This window comes from Cottoperca gobio, chromosome 6 (assembly GCF_900634415.1).
Source record: "Cottoperca gobio chromosome 6, fCotGob3.1, whole genome shotgun sequence".
NCBI classification, from domain to species: Eukaryota; Metazoa; Chordata; class Actinopteri; order Perciformes; family Bovichtidae; genus Cottoperca; species Cottoperca gobio.
The window spans coordinates 20043956-20066404 of NC_041360.1; the positions used below are offsets into that span (position 1 = coordinate 20043956).

The following is a 22449-nucleotide window of genomic DNA, read 5'->3' on the forward strand; positions in this document are numbered from 1 at the left end:
TCTATATATATATAGATATAAAACTATATATATATATATCTATATATATATAGATATATATATAACTATATCTATATATATAGATCCATATATATCTATATATATATAACTATATAACATATCTATATCTATATATTATATATATATATATATATATATAACTATATATATATATATATAATAGAGATATGAATAATATATATATCTAATATATAGATAATATATATTATAGATATATAGATATATATAGATATATATATAATATACATAGAGATTAAGATATAGAGATATATTTGAGAAGATAGTATATGAGATAGTCTACTAGTATAGATATAGTAAGAGATAATATATATATAGCTAGTATTCGGTTATTCGATACACACCACACACACACACACCACACACACACACACACACACACACACCACACACCACACACACACACACACACACACACACACAAACAGTACACACACTGTATGTGTATGTGGGGTGGTGTATATATATATATATATATAGATAGATATATATAGATATATAGATATATTATATATATCTATATATATCTATATATATCTATATATATATATATATATATATATATATATATATATATATATATATATATATATATATATATATATATATATATCTATATATATATAATGTGTGTGCAAGTAAACAAATAAATAAGAATTAAAAAGATTATATTTGTAAGGCTATCCCTGTACTTGTAAATCACTGCACTGCTACAGTGAGTGAGTGTGAGAGGGACAGCAGCAGCAGCAAGTGTCATCTGGTCTTTCAACTTGGGGAGGGCTTTGGAGTTTAAAATGGTGTGAATATGATAGCCATAGCCATCGGTATAGCTTATGCAAGTGGACATCTGTCTGCACCATTGAAAGTTGACAGTTCAGAGGCACTAATCTGACAAAGGGACGGTGTAAATCAACAGCACAATTATTTTGGATATCAACAAACAAAAAACGGGGGACTTTACCTGAGTCTCGAGCGGCTGCATGAGAAAGAGAGTTGGGAGGACGCACAGGCAGCAGGGCAGGAGGAAGACAGAGGAGGTGAGTGACGGATTTACCCTCGGAGGGGTAAAAAGATGACTGTGGTGTCCCAGGAGAACCACGACGACACTGTGGTCGTAACTCCTTTGTTCCAAGATGCTGCTGACTTGGACCCAGCGGAGCAGGAGTGCAGCGAGCGCGTGGTCATCAACATCTCAGGTCTGCGCTTTGAGACGCAGCTAAAGACCCTCTCGCGCTTCCCAAACACACTTTTAGGGGATCCGCGTAAACGGATGCGTTTCTTTGACCCGCTGAGAAATGAATACTTCTTTGACAGGAACAGGCCGAGCTTTGACGCCGTCCTCTATTATTACCAGTCAGGAGGGCGGCTCCGGAGGCCCATCAGTGTACCTGTGGATATTTTCCTGGAAGAATTAAAGTTTTATGAATTTGACGATGAGACGATTGAACTTTTCCGGGAAGATGAGGGCTTATCGAGGGAGGAGGACCGCCCACTGCCCAACAACGTGTATCAACGTCCAGTTATGGCTCCTGTTTGAATATCCAGAGAGTTCAGGACCTGCACGGATAAATGCCATTGTGTCAGTTGTGGTTATTTTGATATCCATAATCATATTCTGCTTGGAGACTTTACCCGAGTTTAGAGAAGTCCCTGTAGTGCCCGAAACTCACCCCAATGGCAGTGCTGTTGGCAAAGAGCCCAGTCCATTCACAGATCCGTTTTTCATGGTGGAGACACTTTGCATCGTCTGGTTCTCCTTTGAGTTCAACATGCGGTTTCTCTCCTGCCCCAGTAAAGCAGCTTTCTTTAAAAACATCATGAACCTGATCGATGTTGTGGCGATAGTTCCTTATTTTGTCACCCTGAGCCTTGACCTCGCGGAGCATCAGGGCAGCAGTCAGCAGGCTGCGTCTTTGGCCATCCTGAGGGTCATCCGTCTGGTCCGTGTTTTCAGGATTTTTAAACTTTCCAGGCACTCCAAAGGTCTCCAGATTCTCGGACAAACACTTCACGCAAGCCTCAGGGAGCTGGGACTGCTCATATTCTTCCTGATTATTGGAGTTGTTTTATTCTCCAGTTCTGTTTATTTTGCAGAAGCAGAAGACCCTGAGTCTGGATTTTCAAGTATACCTGATGCGTTTTGGTGGGCCGTGGTGACAATGACCACAGTTGGATATGGAGACATGTGTCCCTCCACCATCGGGGGGAAATTCGTTGGATCTTTGTGCGCCATAGCTGGAGTGCTAACCATAGCTTTACCTGTCCCTGTCATAGTGTCAAATTTCAATTACTTCTACCACAGAGAGAACGAGGATGAGGAAAATGTCCAGTACGTGCACGTGACATGCGGACAACAGCATCAGACCTCCTTAAGTGAAAGTGATTTAAACAAAAGTAACCAGTCGCTCTCCAAAACTGAGTCCTTCCAGGAAAGCGACGACTTGGAAATGTTGACACATCCACACGTAACCCCAGTGGAGACATACACAGTGAGACTGACAGAAGTATAACACTTTGGGATCTGGTTTTATTTCTGGTGAGTTGTCTTCCAGTGGACATACTATTTAAGCTCCTTGGTGCTAGGATGTGCAGTTGTTTTATGCAAGCTGTCTTACAGTGGTTCCCAAACGTGGAGCCTCAGATATTCATGCTACAACACCCACCAAAGTGAGGATTATCTTAAATTCACTGTAATTTAATTACTATAGGTGGCAAGGCAAAACGAAGGGGTCACAAATCAATACGCAGGGAACTGTGCACCAAAGCTACCTCACATAGCCCTCACATGCAAACATTTGGGAACCCCTGGGGGACGCATGGCATATTTGAAATACCATCCGCAGTAATGTAGCCATACGTCACACACTTCTTTGAAATTGTAATAACCAAAGAAAAAAATTATCTTTAATATAAAGAGCGCTTTAAATAAAGTAGACGAGGAGAGTTCAGGCGTGCGTCAAAGCGCACATATAAACCAATACAGTAATCTGTCTATCGCACAAGACTTTAGTTAATACTGTGGGTTTGTAGTTCGCCTTATGTGTAAAGGTGACTGGTAACCGTCGTCTTCTAATAGTAGGGCTTGTTTGCGTCTGTGTGAACTGCAGGACTGTTTATCCCTCAGGGTACTATCAAAAGTTTACATGTTTTCCATAATAACGATATCAGTTTTCCATAATTAAAAGATACATAACTCGTAATCACAAGATAGTTTTCCATAATTATGAAATTATTTTCTAAAAAAACAGCAGATCTCACTATGAGAGATAAAAAACATCTCAGGCTTATTTTTTCTTTGGAGTTTGTAATATGCTTTTATATATATGTGATCAGAAGAAGTGAGCTGTGAGCGCCCCTCTGTGGAGGACACATCTCCCTGCAGCCTGCTCAGGCTCTGCTGTGTGTAAAATTAATACTTTAGCTTTACTGTTGCAGCTGGCCTTGACTGATTTAGGCGTAAGCCCCTGAGATCATGCTCTTTGACTGTATGGATGCTTGTCATGGCTAACTAAGCTCAGCTGAAGCCTGACTGATTTCTCTCACTGTTTACTTAGAGAGATTTGTTTTCTGCTTACTTGCAGGACACAGACGATTTTGTGAAGCTTGTTTCTCCCTCAGAGTCGCAACAAAATACAAGCATGGGATTCTCTTCTTCTCCAAAGTATTGGATCATTTTCTCACAGATATTCGTGCATTGCCAATGTTGTAGCCTACATAGATGGAGGAAACACTTTGAAAAGGGGTTTGTCTGCCTTAATGGACATAGTGTGTATCATCAGTAGAAAAAACAACATTCTTTTGTGTAGGCTTTATTAATGACCACGCTTTATTTGTATAAAGAGCCTTGTGTATACTGCGTTTTTGTAATTCAGAATTTTCCCTTTTCTTATGCAGCTTTTAATGCAAAGTTGGAATCGCAACTGTGTTGTTAGAAACATTCAGATTGCATTGCAGCGTGCTGTGTAAACAACAACACAGCCCAAGACATTGCAATGCAACGTCTGCATGACACGAATGCATCGTGAATTTCAATGTAATAAAGTATTTATTTTTCTAATTTAAACATGTATGTGAACGTAACGTAATCCTTTTATATAAATAAATTATGAATCAGAAAATATATCACTCGTTATTTTTCCCTCTCAGTATACAGACTCACAGAAGGCGAACAGCAAGTTGTTTGAGACAACATACAAATCCACGGCCAATTATTAGTTCAGTTCACTTTTGGTGCTGAATGATTGAAAAAAACAGGCAGAACCAGATATTGTGTTGTCTTGCAACAAAACCAATTAACTTAATAAAATGTCAAAGTGATTAATGCAGGGGGGTTTAATTAGCTGGAGGAACATTTTAACAAATTAGACAGAGGTCTGATGATCTGATTTTGTGTTGAATGTGTGTTTTTAGAAAGTCAGAGGACAGTTGTTTTGAGTCAGTTCAGCTCTGACCCTCACTGTGTTTAGGCCCCGAAAAAAACATCTGCCTATTCAAATCTGTCAAAGTCAGCTATGGAGAAATATATTTGCTTATTTCTTAAGATACTGTATCGTAATGACTTGAGTATATACTGGTTTGTTTGCGGTTTTGTAGTTTTCTATGAGGTGAATCATTGAGCTGTCCGTGGTGCTGAACCTGATCCTCCGTCCTCTGCAGAGGAAACATTTCTGCATTTGTCTCAGATCTGTTTGACTACTGGAGCCCTATGGAGCGATGAGTGGAGGCTGAGGAGATATTATAACTTAGTCAGTATCATAAAGTATCAGATACTGGGTGTGAATAGTGCACATCCTGGAAGCAAGCTCCCCTGATGTGATGTATTATAACTAGTGCTGCAAACACATTGCGGACGACTTTATCTCTCATTGCTCACTAGTAAAATTATGAAAATGACTAAATCTAATTTGGTCTCACATAAACTTAGATATTGACAAACACATATAATCTTTAAATCCTGGAGGGAATGCAAAAGTGATTTAATCTCTCACCAATTTGTGATAAACTAGTTTTCTAAATTATGAAACATCTCAAATGTTACCCAGTTTGGATTTAGATGTTTTGCTACCAACTGTCCTTCTTTGCAGTCTGATTGCGCCAGTGCTGGCACACGAGCGCTCTTGTTTTTGTGGTTTGTGGAGAACTTCTGTCGGCGTGCTTTAGTAGAGCCGGTCTGCATTGCGTCGAAACCCTCCAACTCCTCCTCCTCCTCCTTCTCCTGCTGCTCTCCCTCCCCTCTCCTCTCCCCTCCTCTCTTTTCCCCTCACCTCCCCTGCACTTGCATGTAAAATGCACAGCAAAACTTGCTTGACATTGTGGAGAAAACATTTGGACCTCGCTGCTGCACTTGACTGTCTCGCAACTATCCATTTTTGATTTATTTTATTCAGCCCTCCGAGCGGTGCTGAAAACACATTCTGCCCGTCATCTTGTCTACTCGCAAAAAGCGCCAGATTTCTGCTGATGCAGAGATGTCTGGAAATGTCAAGGGCTCGCTTATTGCCCCTTAATGTATCTCCCCCCCTGAATTGCAGCGCAATATTTCCTCCTGCGGTATACTGTAAGCTGTTCACACCACCGTGCCGCCGCGCAAGCAACTATCGACGCTGCAGCTTTCTCTCTTTTGTTCCTTTTCCATCTCAGGCTTTCCTCATTAGACTCACCTGATTTTACATCTTGTTTTATCTCATCTTGCTTCACCGTCTAAAGACATTTGACGGCACTTTGTCGCGGACACAGTTAGGATGGTGATGAGCACAGAAAGGCTCTAGGCTTCTTCTTTTTTTTTGTGGTAGGTGCAATGTAAAGTTGCCACATGACACCCACTGCTGCCCTGCCGTTGGATGATTTTACTCGAGGATAAGACGCATTCAGGACCTTTCAAGAACAGCCCACGGTAAGCCTCGAAACTGCTGACTTATACAATAATGATATCGGTTAGGTAATTTTCTTATCGACAGCTGCTGTTGATGTGGGGATTATAAAAGACAACTACTGTATTGTTGTTCTATCTCGCAAATGCATTTTGTATCTTTTGCCCCGCAGTAGGCCTATAGGCTGTTTGCATGTAGAAACATCAGTTGGTGTAATATCAGTATCAGATGCTATGCGTCACATCATAATTCAGGCTTGTTAGAGTGCCGTAGGACAAATCATTGCCATGCTCCTTTAGGACATAGAAACACATCATTTATTTGTTAAACTAAAGTAAACATCCGTCCAGAAACATCATATGACTGAATCAAAGAAACAGGATAGAAATGCCAATATAATCACTTATATAGGAATGTATAAATCATATAATCTGTAAATGTTTATATTATAGAAATGCATTAGAAATTCTCCTTGGGGTGTTTTTAACCTGTACTACTGGATAACTGCACTTATTGCAGGTTGAGAGAAGTAGATAAATAAATAAATAAACTGCAAAAAATGCTGAGCCAGCAAATATCTTGGCTGTTTGATCCCATTATTTCTTCCTCCTCTCTCTCTCTCTCTCTCTCTCTCTCTCTCTCTCTCTCTCTCTCTCTCTCTCTCTCTCTCTCTCTCTCTCTGTCTCTCTCTCTGTCTCTCTGTCTCTCTCTCTCTCTGTCTCTCTCTCTCTCTCTCTCTCTCTCTCTCTCTGTCTCTCTCTCTCTATGTCTCTCCCACTCCCTCTCCCTCTCCCTCTCCCTCTCCCTCGCTCTCTGGGTGACAGAGGCAGCAGTAACAACAGCAGCAGATGCACTGGAGAGCAGCAATGGTCAAGTCAGCGAGAACCGCAGTGGAGCCGCACTGAGGCAAAGCAGCCAGCCAGCCCCTTCGTATCTGGGGACGTCTCCAACAATTTAAGGGGTGTGGGCAGCTGGGGAGTGGAAAATTTGCCCCGAACCTGAATGCCTGCTCAGTCAGACTAACCGGGATCCCAACACATCTCCTCTTCCTCCTCTTCCCCCTCCTCCTCCTTCCAAAATGACCGTGGTAGCAGGAGATAACATGGACGACACCTCGGCTGTCCCGGGCCACCCTCAGGACACCTACCACCCAGACCACAATGACCACGAATGCTGCGAGAGGGTGGTCATCAACATCGCCGGGCTCCGGTTTGAGACACAGTTGAAAACTCTCTCCCAGTTTCCAGAGACATTGCTCGGCAACCCCAAAAAGCGGATGCGGTACTTTGACCCTCTGAGGAACGAGTACTTCTTCGACAGAAACCGCCCCAGCTTTGATGCCATCCTCTATTACTACCAGTCTGGGGGTCGGCTGAGAAGACCAGTGAATGTCCCTTTGGATATGTTCTCAGAAGAAATCAAATTTTACGAGCTGGGAGTGGATGCGATGGAGAGGTTTCGTGAGGACGAGGGTTTCATCAGGGAGGAGGAGCGTCCTTTACCTGAGAAGGAGTTCCAGCGTCAGATTTGGCTCCTCTTTGAGCACCCAGAAAGCTCAGGCACTGCGAGAGGGATTGCCATCGTGTCTGTGATGGTGATCCTGATTTCAATAGTCATATTTTGTTTAGAGACTTTACCACAGCTGAAAGAGGACCCGAGGGGCCGAATGGTGGCAGTTGGGAACACTACTGTTTATTATAAGCCAAATATCCTCACTGACCCCTTCTTCGTCGTTGAGACACTCTGTATAATCTGGTTCTCCTTTGAGTTGATTGTACGCTTTCTGGCGTGCCCAAGCAAACCGGCCTTCTTCAAGAACATGATGAACATGATCGACATAGTGGCTATCATCCCTTACTTCATTACACTCGGCACCGAGCTGGCCGAAGACCCAGAAAAAGAGGGAGGGAGTGGGGAGCAGGCAACATCTCTGGCCATACTCAGGGTGATCCGTCTGGTCAGGGTGTTCAGGATCTTCAAGCTGTCACGACACTCCAAAGGACTGCAGATTTTGGGGCAGACCCTCAAGGCCAGCATGCGAGAGCTCGGATTGCTGATCTTCTTTCTGTTCATTGGAGTCATCTTGTTCTCCAGCGCTGTCTACTTTGCTGAGGCAGAGGAGCAAGGATCCCACTTTGGCAGCATCCCGGATGCTTTTTGGTGGGCTGTTGTGTCTATGACAACTGTGGGCTATGGGGACATGGTCCCGGTCACTATAGGAGGCAAGATTGTAGGATCTCTGTGCGCCATCGCCGGAGTGTTGACAATTGCGCTCCCAGTGCCTGTCATTGTGTCCAACTTCAACTACTTCTACCACAGGGAGACCGAGGGAGAAGAGCAGGCCCAGCTGCTCAACGTCAGCAATCCCAACATCCCCTCTGAAACCAACTCCAGCCGCCGTAGTTCATCCGCCGTCAGCAAGTCAGAGTACATGGAGATTGATGGAGACATAAACAATAGCATCGACAACTTTAGGGAGGCAAACCTCAGAACTGGCAATTGCACTATAGCCAACCAAAACTGTGTAAATAAAAGCAAGCTGCTTACAGATGTTTAGACACTAGTTAGGAACTTTGGGATCTCAATGGGACTGTCATATGTGGAGTAGACCATCAGTTAGGAATGCTTCATTTACCTCCTCAAAGCGCTCTATGGCATTAGGCCTACAACTATGCTAAGCTATATAGAAAGGAAACAGAAAAATCAAAGCTCTTAGAGTGTATGACAGGTAGATAGAATAATTAATTCTTCTGATCCTACAAATATATAGATACATCAAAAAGAAAACATCAACTATTACGCATATACACGGCTCCCTGGAGGACGCAGAGCACACATCGTCTTATCAGATGACGGCGTGATAATTAAAATCTTATGCATGGAGTACGGAAAACATTTCAGCAAGTTGCACAATGCACCAGAAAAGTCTGCAGAGACTTGCAAGCACCTGCAGCCAAGTGGTAAGCGCCAAGAAGTTAGGTGACCCCCGCTCCCTCCTCCTCCCTCCTCTCTCCCTACAAAGGATATCTACTATTCAGCAAAGCACCTTATAGGAGGAAGACTGATCTCTCTTGTTTGGATGTAAACAGATGGTGATCTACTCGCTTCACGGACATCCGCAATGCTGCTGTTTTCCAGCAGATGCTGTAATTGTGATATCACCAAGTGATTCAATGCCATGCCCTTTAGATGCAACACAGCACAATGTTAAAGTGAGCTTCACACGAGCATGATTAGAGACTTTCCATTTTGATATCGGCATGCACGAGACATATCTCACATAACGGAAAGGATGTTCTTTTGGATACCTGCCTCCATCCCCCCCCTTCTCATCAGTTTTCATACCGAGTGCACTGGATGAGTTATTAATTTGAAATGCTAATCATTTAGAAGTATAGAAATTGAATGTTAAATCTTAAGGGAACAGTACATAAATGAGATCATAGCATGAAAAAAGTAACCTGCATTATGGTCTATCGACTAAGGTACTTTTGTATCCTGGTATATTTAATGCATGACATGAGTATTCAGCTTGTTGCAATTCAGGCACTCTGCAGTGCCCTATTGTCAGGGAAGCTAAGGAAATCAAATTCTGGATGTTTTCCGAATTGCGATCAAATATATCCAAACCCACCTTGAGGATGCAGAGTTTCTAATTTAAAAGTAGTCAAAGAAACTGAATACATATTATTAAAAATGCATATAATTATAATAAGCACCGATTACAGTATTACATCAATAGTGCAGTGCATGGACTTTCTTTGAAGAAGAAAAGTTAACATATCATTAGTCATGCTTCCATTTCCAAATTGCAAATTTGAGTACATATTGGTTTGGAATCCACTGAAAAAAGGATCAATACCAAATTTCACTTCATATTACAGAGAATTATTCTGACATTAGTTGCTAGTGCCTTTATCCCTTTCACCAACAGGACCAGTGAAAGTGCCTCTGTGTACAATGGGATTTGTGAGGTTGAGCAGAGCTGGTTTACCTTCTGTTCTAGTGTTGATACACTGTTGGTTATGATGTAAATGATGCCAGATGAGCAAGGTTGAAACAGCAGGTGATTGTGGTCAAAAACAAAAACAAAAGATGATCCATGGCTGTTATGCACAACCCAGTTTTCATGCTGTCACGCACTTAATTATGCCCTTAAGCAGCAATGTATTGTACTCTGCATGTTTACCAATCCAATTCAAAAGGGAATATCCATAGGTTTAAACATGTTTTATTTATGTCTGTTGTTTTTTATTTATTTGTGCACCATGCATCCTTTCAGGGTCTCTACCTCAGTGAGGTCATTGCAAACTTGCTGCAGAGCTGCAAGCTTCAATGCAGGGCTTCCTATACCATAATGCAAAATGGAACCTTAAGTGTAAACTGCAGTCATGCAACATTGAATGTGAGAGTCCCAAAGCATAGCCTTTAGACAAGCACTTAGGACAAATAGTGTACCACGATCCCGCTCCTTTTGTTCACTTAAAGCTACGCACAATCAGAACATTCATATGTAGAGAGTATGTAGAGAGTCCTTGACTCTCTAAAGGGGATGAGATTGACTGTTTTATATGTTGCTTTCTTTGAAACAATGGGATCTAAAGTTACTGTTGTGTCACCTGAATGCGTTTAAACACACACGTGTGTAAGACGGTGGAAACGTTTGTTATAGTTTTTAAATATGTCATACTGCAATCCTTGGGCATTATGATGCACAGCAAAGTGCAGCCCGCCTTTTTGCACAATCATTTTGTTCTCTTGCTCAAACCATTTTTTTTTGCTAGTGAGATTTCTTTTTGTTTTTTCACTGTGCTTGCTCATACATAGTGCATTGTTTCTCAGCATATTGTTCCAGGCAGACTAACTGCGGATAGAATTGGACAAATTGTAATGACTACTTGAAAATCTCCAGCTACTGTTCATCAATCTACACTCAGTATTGAGATGAACTTACCCAAATAATAGTAAGATTTTATAATGTACTGTACGCTCTTTTGTTTTTATTTAGCACTCTCCTGACAATGTCCTGTAAAAAAAAGAAATCTCCACTGCAGTGCTACTTGAATGTCATATAGTTGTTTCTGTTGGTGCAATGCCTATCCTTTGTGCTGCTAGTACAGGACTACCGTTGTTGTCTTGTTAACATCACATGTTATTTTGGGCAAGACTTTTTCCATTCCCTATATCGTGTCCCTGTTTTCTTATTGGTTGCCGGTTTGTTAGTTTAGGGTACTGTTTGTCATTTCATTTGAATGATCTTTTTACTGTATCGCTGAAGAGTGTCTGCCTCAGGCGAGGTAAAAATTCAAGAGCCTTGCTAGATGTCAGTAACTTCATGAGAGCAAAAAAGATACACATTTGTGTCAGGGATCTTAAATTTGTGTAGGGTTTCTCATACAGAAGGACATCAATAATACCCAATACCATATATTATATTGCTATGTATAGATACAAGGAAATTATAGTAGTCTCATTAATGCAGCTATCAGGAAATTGTTCGCTTTGTTCACGAGTTTCTTGTACGACTGATGCTTGAAAGTAGTGATGTGTGTAACATGTCCTGCAGGAAAGAGCTGAAAGTGAGGTGAAGAAAATACAAATGTTACCCCTCACATTAGCAGTGCTGTGAGGCATGTATGGATGGTGCTATGCATTCAATTACCCAACAGAAACATGCATTCTTAACAGCAATAGAATAACAGATATCCTGTTTCTTAGATGCTTTTTGTAAAAAAAAAAAATAGGAAAACAAATCTATTTTGAATGTCGGAGAAACTGCGATCATGTGACAGATAACTCACAACAGGGCTGTTTATGTACCAACCTCTTACCCTCTGTTCTGTGATTTTGTAAGGTCAGTGGGGTCGAATGTAAAGGCTGACATTTTATCGAGAGAAAGCCGTGAAAAGTCCAAATATAGGCAGTCCCCATTAACTACCGAGGTAGGACTGGAGTTGTTTTTCAGTCAGGAACAAAGGCTGCTGAAGGGTTCATGCGAACCTATAACACAGTCCCAAAGGAAAAGCCCATAATGCACTTAGAGAGGATCTATCATCAGTCCACTGGACTGATCAGCTGTGTGAGAGAAAGTCAGAGAAGGTGCCTAAATTGTTTTAACATATTCATTTGTTTAGCTTACTGTTAGATGTTAATGCCTCTGCAAACAAACATGAGTGAGAAGATCTAAAAAAAAAAAATGACGACATTAACCTAATTAAACTATAAGAAAAAACCTGAAATGTCATGAGAACAAAATGCAATTTAGCTACAATAAGATAGAGAAAAGTAATCACTATATACTGCAATTACGTATGAAAAACAATTTTAATGTGTGTTTTTATTTTTCCTCTTTCTTTTGGTGGCACTGTAACATGATTGATTTAGGAAGAACATGCCATATACTGGAATATCAAAGACAATTTGTTCCTCTGGCAAGCCATGATAATGAAACTACTGTATTATGATCAATTGCTATACACTAAATGATACGGACAAAAAGTGTACTATTATACAAAAGACTTATGGTTTTCTCTTTGGTTTTAAGAAGAAAAAAAAACAGGATTCATTCAAACACCATTTTCACATTTTTCCAATCTCCACCACTGAACCTACTGCTACGATGTATCTCTACAGAAACCTACTAATCGCAAAAAACTGCATGGTCGATGGAAGACTGCATGAGTTTTGCCTTTCAAACTGTGGATCAACTATAATACAGTTGCATCATTTAAAAAAAGAAACCCTTGCTTTCATCTGCACCAAGACTTCCTGTAAGGCCCTGTTCAGAAGTTGTCGTGAAACGTGTCCTCTGCTGGATTTCTTTAAAGCACCTTAGCGCTGACCTCATCACTAAGACTGCGCTGGGTATCCGAGCCGTGCTCAGCGTCTGTGTGTGATTTTCAGGTTGTGCTCGCTAGGCTCTGAATGTGAGCAAGGACATTAAGGGCTAGTTTCTCAAACTTTATCTCTATTCTAGGACTGAAATGTTCTTTCAAGTGACATTTTGCCCATTCTTATCTCAGTCTAGACTGTAGTGATACTGCGTTGTTGGAAACGTGCCCATCATGTCTAAACAGGGCCTGTGCCACACACCCTCCTCTGTACTACATTGGTTTGAAGGCATTCTTGTTTGCTAAAGGTGTTGATGTTGGACTGCTTTCTGCCTGCTGAGGAGGCACTGAACAGGATCAAATGTTTGGATGTTGTGTATTGATGAGAAGATCTTGTTTGTGTTAGAAGTGTGATGGTTATGAGTTTGTCTTTCCTGTCAAGAATGCACATTTAAATCGCTTGTAGGGACGTTTTGGAGCAAATCGCAAAAAGGACTGTTGAACTCTTCTGCTCTTCTTTTTCATTCACAAGCAAACCAAACTCTGATTGTGTTATCTAATCCAGCCGTCATTGTCATGTTATGTTTACCAAGGATTATGCTACAATGTGTTCAGTTTGTCAGATGATGACAAAGGCATGGTCTGTGATCTATGCAAGGGTTATTTGTTTTTCTTTCTTATATCACTTATGATTTCAACTTACATTAACTTCAATAAATTTTTAAGGATCTGCTGGTGTATGCTCATTTCGGCTCGGGATGGGGGATTATATCTGCACTACGGACCTGCGCAAAAAACCTACATAAATCAAACCATCTGCAGAAATATTCTGCAGTGTGAGTCGTTTCAGAAATCAAAGTCTCAATTCAAACGTGTCCTACCTCTGTGCTACAGTACCCTCTCACTGAAGCCATTAGCAGTGATTCACAGGGCTAATATAAGGTAATGGTTACACACTAATCCTCCTGTCCCAGGGGAGGCCTGCTTACCTCTGTCCTTCCCTGCGAGTGGTTACACACCTCAGAAGAGCTCCCCTCCACTCTCTGCTTCCTCATGCTTAAATCCATCAGAGCATGACTTCTGAGGTGTTGTGCATTTGCTAAGTGTGGGATTATGAAGTTTTAGGGCTGCAACTAAAAATGATTATTATCTATAAAAAATAGTGAAATATGCCCATCACAATATCCAATCCCAAGGTGACATCTTCAAACTGCTTCTTTTGTCTGACAGTGTGCTATAACAAGAGACAAAGACAAACATTTGACAAGCTGGTACACGGAAATGTTTAGTATTTGCTTTAAGAATGTAATAAAATGTAAACCACTTAGTTTCTTCAGAGTGGATTTGAGATACTGAGTTAAGTTTTTGCCTTCTATAAACTTAAAATATAACCTTTTCAAGCATACTCTAAAACATCTTGTTTCTAAGAGTGTGAATTAGACAACATGTCACATAAAACTCATCACAAGTTTTTTATTTTTATGTAATATTAAATACATGTAGCTGTCGATCACAGTAACCCTGAAACGGAACAAACAAACACATCCAATCATACAGTCAAGCGATGTAACTGAAAGAAGTGGGCGCAATTTTTGGGGTGTGAAACTGATTCATTCCCGCTTCTGTCCTGTGATGGCGTGAAGCTGAATATTTGTGGAGAACATTGGACAGCAGAGGCATCACGCTGAATGCTGCAGATCATCTGTCTCTCTCTCTATCTGTCCATCTGTCGCTCTCTGTGTCTCTGTCCCTCTCAGTTTCTCTGTCCGCCGCAGGCTCTCTCTGTTGTCTGCAGCCCAGCTCTATGTTTTGCTGTATGGTGACCTTAACAGAAGTGAGCCTCTTCTTCTTCCTTGTCCTCTGCATTGCCCTCAGGAAATGCAGCACTCCTCACTCTGCAGGCAGCAGCAGCAAGGGTGGGGTGAGCTGGCACCGGTCCCACTCTTCTTGCACACACATACTCTCTCTCTCTCTCTCTCTCTCGCTGTCTGTCTTTGTCTCTCTCTCTCTCTCTCTCCCTCTCTTTAGTGCTGTGAAGCTCCCATGGACTGTAATAGCACAGAGCATCGTACAACAAAGATCAGTTGTAATAGAGGATATCACACCTGCTTTCATTTGTTTTCTCTCTCTGTTGTTGTTACTTAACTTTCAATTTCACACATAGGGGTTCAAACATCCAACCATGACTGTCAGATAACAGTCTGCGTGCTAATGTTTTCTTTTTTTCCATGTCTTCCATGACCATTAATAGTATTGCTAGTATTAACTGCACTAATCAATATTTTCACATCAGCAAAGATTTAAGTGACTATGTGTAATGTGAAAGACAAACCCACAGATGACCACCCGACCCTACTCTAAGAAGCATTGTGGCGTCTTTCAGCTCCTTGTTTTGGTTTCAACTTTACTGATTTGGTTTTGGCCTAGTCCACATGTATATGGATCTTTTTTTAATGTAGCTTTTTCTATACATTTTGGCCTTTCGTGTACAAGCAAACTGCATTTTAAGTCACTGAAAACTGTATAACTGCTTCCAGGTTGAAGATTTTAACGTGTAGACACGAAAAGCAACGTTTTTGGCTTGTAACGTCAGAGTGTGCGCCGTTATCTCCTTTTGTAGGCGTCACATATTATGCACCATTTCGTGCAACAGCGACATAAATACATGTATGAACAGCAGACGTGGCCAAATAACCTCTCTAACAGGATTTATTTTACATATTGACACATAAATATAAGGTTATTCTTCCACTATATTGAGGAACAGAGCCGTCAGAATGTGGTGCAGAGATCGCTGCTACATTCTCTAACACTCCTACAACACCAACGTCCCCGGTTTTGGACGAGAGTGTTTGTTTGTCTCTGTGGCCAAACCTTTTGCATTTTCATGTGGACACAGATTTTTTTTAATAGTGCCTGTGTGAACAGGATGTTTTTTGAGAACAAAGGAGGAAAAACCCTGTTTTCAAAAATACCTGCGTACGTGTGGACTAGGCCACCAACCCCATCTGCAGCAGGCAGCTGTTTTCAGTAGCTCTGATGAAACTCCACTGCACGCTACCTACGCAGCACCAGCAGCAGACACAGTGAGCGACTAGCTGGAGAACACAGTGGAGCAGCTAAAGAGCCAGATATTTCCATCTGGAGTTATTGGAGACCAACATGGAGCTAAAAGTGAATATTGGACTTTGATTCACCAGGTGGCCAGAAACACAACTACAACTGAATGTTACTGTAACTGCTGGATGTATAAGCATTGCTAAGTTGTTTGCCATAACAACATGACATGTCAATGTTGTGTTTACAGCTCCACTGCCCCCAAGTGACAAAGAAACACACACATGTTTTAATGCAGTCCAGTTTTGTTACATATTGCAATAACATATGAAAAGCTTTGATTAAATCTTTTTCCACTCTCTCCGATACTGTCACATAAACAGTCAATTCTGTACTGGCTTGATCCAACACTTCAGCTCTATGCTTTACACGTAGTAAAAAACACACCACTCCAGCAACAAAAAGATAAATGTCATCATTTAAGAAGCATTTTTCCAAAAGTCAACCTGACATATTTGGTATCTCTGTAAACTTTAGGATCTCCACTAGAATTTATTATAAAGTTTTCTGGGTTGGGGAGCACATCGTTTGTCAGTGAGGTCTAACGGTAAGGTTAGAGATGTTCTATATTTGTTTTATTGTCAACAAATTCCATAAACCAAGAAATGTGTTCGTCCATCTCTCAATTCCTTTTGATATTTCTAGACCCGTCTGTGGCATCCAGTCGCAAGCTCACGGGTTCCTATTGAAGACATAAATCTTTAAAGGTGCTTTAAAGGTTCTTTACCATTAGCAACACTATCGAGTAAAGTTTTTATGAGTGGGTTCCCATTTTGTTTGTTCTTGTGCAAGTGCATGAGGACACAAATGTACGAGCATGCAGGATGCCAAACATGCCAATGGTTTCACACTATTCCACTGATGTACAGTTACCTGCCACGCAGCAATACATTAGAAGAAGAGCACTGCAAACAAGAAAACATTGCACAGTTAACAATGCAGGATGCAAACTTTGCAAATGTTTCAAGAGGAAGGAAATGCATAAAACATGTTTGTCAACATGACGTCAAAAATACATTGAATTCTGGTGAGAAACATTGAATATAAACTTAGGATCACTTCATTGCTGTATTTTCTCTTTTCATGGATTTGTTGACAAGAAAAATATAGAATATCACCTGGATCATCCTTTACAGACTTCCTGGTGGGTGTTTATTGGGTGTTTCAGGTCAACACATGCACCCAGGTGTCGGCCTCCACATGCAGATGAAGGCATGTAATGAAACTGTGGTTTAAGGCACTGTCTTGGTAATCCCTGATGAGCGTGTTGGACTAATTGAGGGACTGTCGCTCAGTGGTGCAGTAGGCCTCCATCGAGCTTAACGCACCCTCCTCCGGCACCTCTTCCCTCTACGCTACTGTATATCTTCCAACAGCCTGAAAAAAAAGTCTGTCAGCTGTTTGAAAATATGTCCTTATCAAGGAATGAGTGTTTACAGCCATGCCTGCGTGCAAAAGTACTGTGGCTGCATGTGCTCATTCCCTCACCACTTGTCTTTCATTCTGTTTCCCACACACACGCACACGCAAAGGATGGCCGATTTGCCTGAGTCAGGCCTCTGGCTCACTTGATATTCCCCGATCGATTCCTTTGAAGCCAGACACTCATCCCATATCTCTTGTACAAAAATGCCATGCCATTCCTGTTGACGTCATCCAAAAAGTTTCTCAAGGGCCTTATTGTGGTCGAACCAGCTGTGCATGCACAATATCGTATGATTATATCAAATCACAAGTGTCCTTTGGTGTTGGCTTTACCGCTATCTAGAAAAACAAATGCACAGTTGTCCACCACTAACAGCCTCATATGCTTTACAATAGGTTCTGAATGTTAACAATGTACAAAATAGCTTTGACAGCATTATTGGATCTCCCATGCCTAATCCAAAGCCCTTGGGCCTAACACTACCCCACCCGCAGGTCCGAGCCCACCAGCCTCTCTTATCCACCTCAATCCCAGAGGCTCTCTCTCTCTCTGGCCCACTTCCTCTTTGCATTACCTCCATCAGGCCGGGCTGCTGACACACTTGTTTAATAATTAAGGGCACGTCCATAATTTTCTCATCCTTGTGGAAGTCCACAAATGGTCTCTGTGAAACTCAGGCCGGTTAAATGTACCTCTTTACCTCGGGCAACTGACAGCCCTACATCACTGCAGTGATACAATCCAGTGGAGGTGGTGGAGGGACGATCAGAAGGATTGAGTTCTTCATGAATTACCCGCTCATCTTTTTATCAGTTTATCCAATTTCCATTGACGTAGACACACTCACACATCCTGTGGTGGAGTGTCTGCCATCACACTGTGTTCTAGGAATAATGAATGACGGAGTACATTAACTATAAACAAGCATCGATATGTCTGATTGTCCAACGTGCCTCCATGTGCCCATAAAATAATCAATATATAAACGGATGAGTCCATCTATTCATCCACTCATCCATGAAAAGAAACAGTGCAGAGTCTACTGCTAGCAGCTCTGTGAGGCTGTACACATGTCTGCTAATGACAGTGCTAACATGTTTAGCAAGCTCTGTTCTGTCCATATAGAGACAGGAAAGGGGGAGAGAGATGTGATGACATGCAGCAAAGGGCCGCAGGTCGGATTTGAACCCCGGCCGCTGCAGTAAGGACTATTTGTCAGCATGCTCGATACCAGGAACCTGAAATCAAAGCATCTAAATGATATTCAGCCATCATTCATTTAATTATTTACACCTGTGCTTATCACAGCATGTCTGCTGTGGGAAAGGTGTTTACAGTGGCTGCATTCCAAATCGCATACAATTTCTTTTAACTTTTAGTATGTACTGCAACCGCCCTTACAAAGTATGTACTGTTGCATGCAGTATGTATACAATATATCGGTCGCAGAAACTTTGGTTTTGCAGGTTTTTGGTCATAAACATAACTATTGGACACATTAAAAGATTTGACCTGATGATGGTCCTGGGTTAAAAGGTTCAGTAACGAGCAAAGTTATCACAATTCATCCTCAGGGAGACGTGAATGTCTCTACCAAATTTCACGGAAATCCATCCAGCAGTTGTTGAGACACACTCAAAAACACAAATGAAAAGTCAGAGGATCAACAAAGTCAGTAGGATTCATCCTCTGGGCACCATGAACGTTTGTTCAAAATGTCATAGCAATACAATTATTTTTGAGATATTCCAGTCTGGATCAAAGTGATATATTGATCGCGCCACATCTCTGGAGCCATGCCACCAGCATAGCTAAGAAAGCAGAAATATCTCCCCCTTATGGTAGATCTGTTAGATTGAACTACTCATACTTAAGTACTTGTTAATAGATATTTTCTGTCCACCCATCTCTCCGGCCGTAGTAGAATCTGTCATCAATGCTCCCGGTCTGAATGTGTCCTTGTGGTTTCAGGCGATGTGGATCTCAGTTTACATGCTCCTCTTGCCCCAGTGTGCAGTGTCAGCGTGCTTGTCTGGGGAAGAAAATTCAAAACTTAACATCAACAAAAAACCAGCGCTGTGACCTTCCCGCTCAATTACATCACAGCACAGCGCTTAATTAAGGAGGCCGGAAAATACAAAACCACAAAAGTATATCACCATGAAGCACGAGGACCGTGCTGAGATGCACATGCTGACTACAGTCTAAGGCACCAACAAAGGTCACTGTAATGCTGGAAAGAGGGTTTAGTAGTCATGGTTACTGATGATCTTTTAAAGGATTAATTTAACATTTTGGGAAATTTGCTTTTCTTGGCAAGAGTTATACGATAAGATTGATACCACTCATGTCTGTACATAAATATGAAGCTACAGCCAGCAGTTGGTCGTTGGGCCAAGCTGCCTCAACTACCATCCATTCCCCCGTAGCAGAGTCTCATTTATTAAACTGGACGTCTCACCTGCAGTCCGAGAGTCATTCATCTCCTGCAACACAATCCTGATTTGATATCACTTCCTAAACTTCTTTAGAAAAAACTCTTTGGAAAACAGATCTTATACTTATACTGTATATTCAGGTAAAATATGGATGACCTATAATAGCTGTCATGTCTTAATAAGAAAAGAAAACATGCATGGGATGTGTTTTTCCTGAGGTTACAGCAGAGGACACAGAGTTATTGTTGGACATGAACCACTGTCCATGTTGCAGTACATACAGAACCCATACAGCAGAGTCATTACATATTGTACGATGATGGAAGAGCATGTCAGCTTTCCTGGCCAGGACACATTAATTGGACTGCTGGTGGAGTTTACAGTAAAGGCTTGTGTGCACACTGCAAAAAACAGCCACCTTATTGAGTCATTCGACTTAAACTTTCTACAAATAAAGTGAAATATTTTAATGCATTTTGTGTGTCAATTCAACTTTATTGGTGCTTTTCTTTAAATGTAAACGTGAAGCCCTGCAGAGAAGTGGACTTATTTAGTCTTACTAGCATTTTCCAATAATAGTTTTTTAATGTTTTTATTAGGGCTTCAACTAACTTAACAAACTTATTTTCAGTATTCATTTAAACCACTGGTTAGTTTATGGATTATTCAAATAATGGTTGGGTTTAGAAAACATTAGAAAACTGAAAAAGAGCTCCAGAGGATGGAACTAGAGAATAATCTCAGTTGCAGATAGATTTTCTGTTGATCAACTAATCAATTAATTGACTAATCATTTCAGCTCTAGTTTTAATAGCTTAATATGAGACTACATAACCTGCCAAAATGGTAATTTCTTGCAGTGCAGGCAGCTCCACTGGTGAGAGAGCCTGTCAAAGGCTGACAAATGGAGAGTGCTTTCTGCTGAGAGGCGTCCCTACAGGTTTCCCATGCAGGCAGCCAGTCCAGGGCGAGGAAATATATATATATATATATATATATATATATATATATAATGTTGACATATGAAAACCACATAACCTCAAAATGTAAATTACGGTTGTTCTCAGTGACACACATGAAGGTTTGGGCTTGAACCACTGCATTGCTGATATGCCTAACAAAAACTTCTGTCACTTTGGGTAAGATAAAGAAAAATAGCTACACAGCCCCTCACAGATGAATTACTGAACGGGCTCAGGGTCCAGGGGCCCAAGAGGTCATGGGGCCCCTGCCTCTGTTTGAAGTGACTGTGAACATAACTTGTTGTAAAGTCACAGAGCTCAGGTAAAAGTACTGACCCATTCTTGTTCTTTGGCTCCAACGATGCAATGTCAGTTTGTCGGTCGGTCCAACACTTCGGTTGGCTGGGAACCAGACAAACTTGCAAGCTCATGTTTTATTTGCTCTGGCAGATGCGTCTGGTCCCCCCTCTGCTTTGGACAGATTTCCAGCCGCCTCAGGTGCAAATGCGCAAATGTTACCATGTTAACACGCTAAATTAAGCAGGAAAGCACTTATATCTGCTTACCATCATTGTGATCACGTTAGCATGCTGATGTTAGTGTTTATCTCAAAGCCTTGCTGTGTGTGCAAACAGTGTCCCACAGCATCGCTGTCCATATTCATAAGTCCGTTTTAAAAAGTCCTCAAACACTTTGCATATCTTAAACAAACAAATACAAAGCAAGGTTGCACACAAGGTCAGTTCTCGTCACATGACTTTCAGTAATTGATGGAGATATCCACACTGCTGTGTTGCAGTTTTTTCAAAGCGAAAGGGAGGGGCCAAAGAAAATATTAAAAGGCTTGCTTTTTTTTCACCCCCCCTCCCCAAGCCATTAATTTCAATACAGTTCCTTAAAAAAAATATAAACTGCAACTCAGGCTTTCCTTGATGGTTTCTGATCATATTTTGTACAGTGGGCTGCAGTATTTAGTATAACGCTGTGCAGAGGATCGTCAGCGTAGATACGTTGTGGAATGAAGCTGAAGGCAGCTTTTCCTTATCTGCAGTGTGAATGAAATACAGCGGCACCTTCTGATTCACCTGCAAAATGTCACTGACTACAAACAATGCGTTATTGTATACTGTTTCATAATCCATTGATGCCTCTCAGCACAGGCAGCTCACTCTCACCGGCAGCCATTGCAGCTACTGTGCCCTCTCCACATGCCCTCATAGCTGCAGTCCTCAAGGAAAGCGAGATTTCAGCAGTTTAACAGACTGAACTCCTGCAGAGGACAGAGTGAAAAATCAGGGGTTTTTTTCTGCTTGGCCTGATGAAACACCTGGCCATAGTGAAATGCTGTTTGTAGACATTCTTTTACAGATACTCAGCATACTTCAGTTCGACATTTACAGGCAGGAATGTGAAGTTTAAAACTGTAACTGTAAAATTCCTAATTCTGGTGATTTAAAAATAAAAATGATTTACCTTTAACCTCTTTTGCTTCATCATCATTTGTCCTCACTCCCCAGTCCTCCCCTTTCCCTTATGTTAATGAGCATGAATATGCAGTATCAGCAAAGCAAGCAAATCAATAAACTAATAATTTGTTTACGGCAACACTGTTCGTCTCAGAGCACTTAATAATTAAGTCCGGCATGCTTTTAGGCAAATGCTGTAGTCTTTTTCCACGAGAGCAAAAAAAAAAAGGCCCCAAACCCTGGATTTCTTTTCTGTAGCTGTCGAAAATAAACAGATGCTATTCTTGTCAGGTATGCATCA

The 22449-nt window shown here is 41.3% G+C and overlaps 2 protein-coding genes across 2 annotated transcripts; both read left to right on the forward strand.

The window, feature by feature from the left end:
• Positions 1–815: 815 nt before the first annotated feature.
• Positions 816–4418, forward strand: LOC115009469 (shaker-related potassium channel tsha2-like). Its single transcript, XM_029433443.1, is given in 3 exon segments — positions 816–1555; positions 1557–2575; positions 3621–4418. Coding segments are annotated over 2 exon segments (1437 nt in total). The 5' UTR covers positions 816–1111; the 3' UTR covers positions 2550–2575; positions 3621–4418.
• Positions 2546–13469, forward strand: LOC115009468 (potassium voltage-gated channel subfamily A member 1-like). Its single transcript, XM_029433442.1, has 3 exons — positions 2546–2575; positions 5832–5932; positions 6734–13469. The coding sequence occupies exon 3, from the start codon at positions 6988–6990 to the stop codon at positions 8464–8466; it is 1479 nt and encodes a 492-aa protein (XP_029289302.1). The 5' UTR covers positions 2546–2575; positions 5832–5932; positions 6734–6987; the 3' UTR covers positions 8467–13469.
• Positions 13470–22449: the final 8980 nt, after the last annotated feature.

Excerpts from the sequence above, each read along its gene's own strand:
- LOC115009468 (XM_029433442.1), top strand. The coding sequence starts at position 6,988 with ATGACCGTGGTAGCAGGAGATAACATGGACGACACCTCGGCTGTCCCG.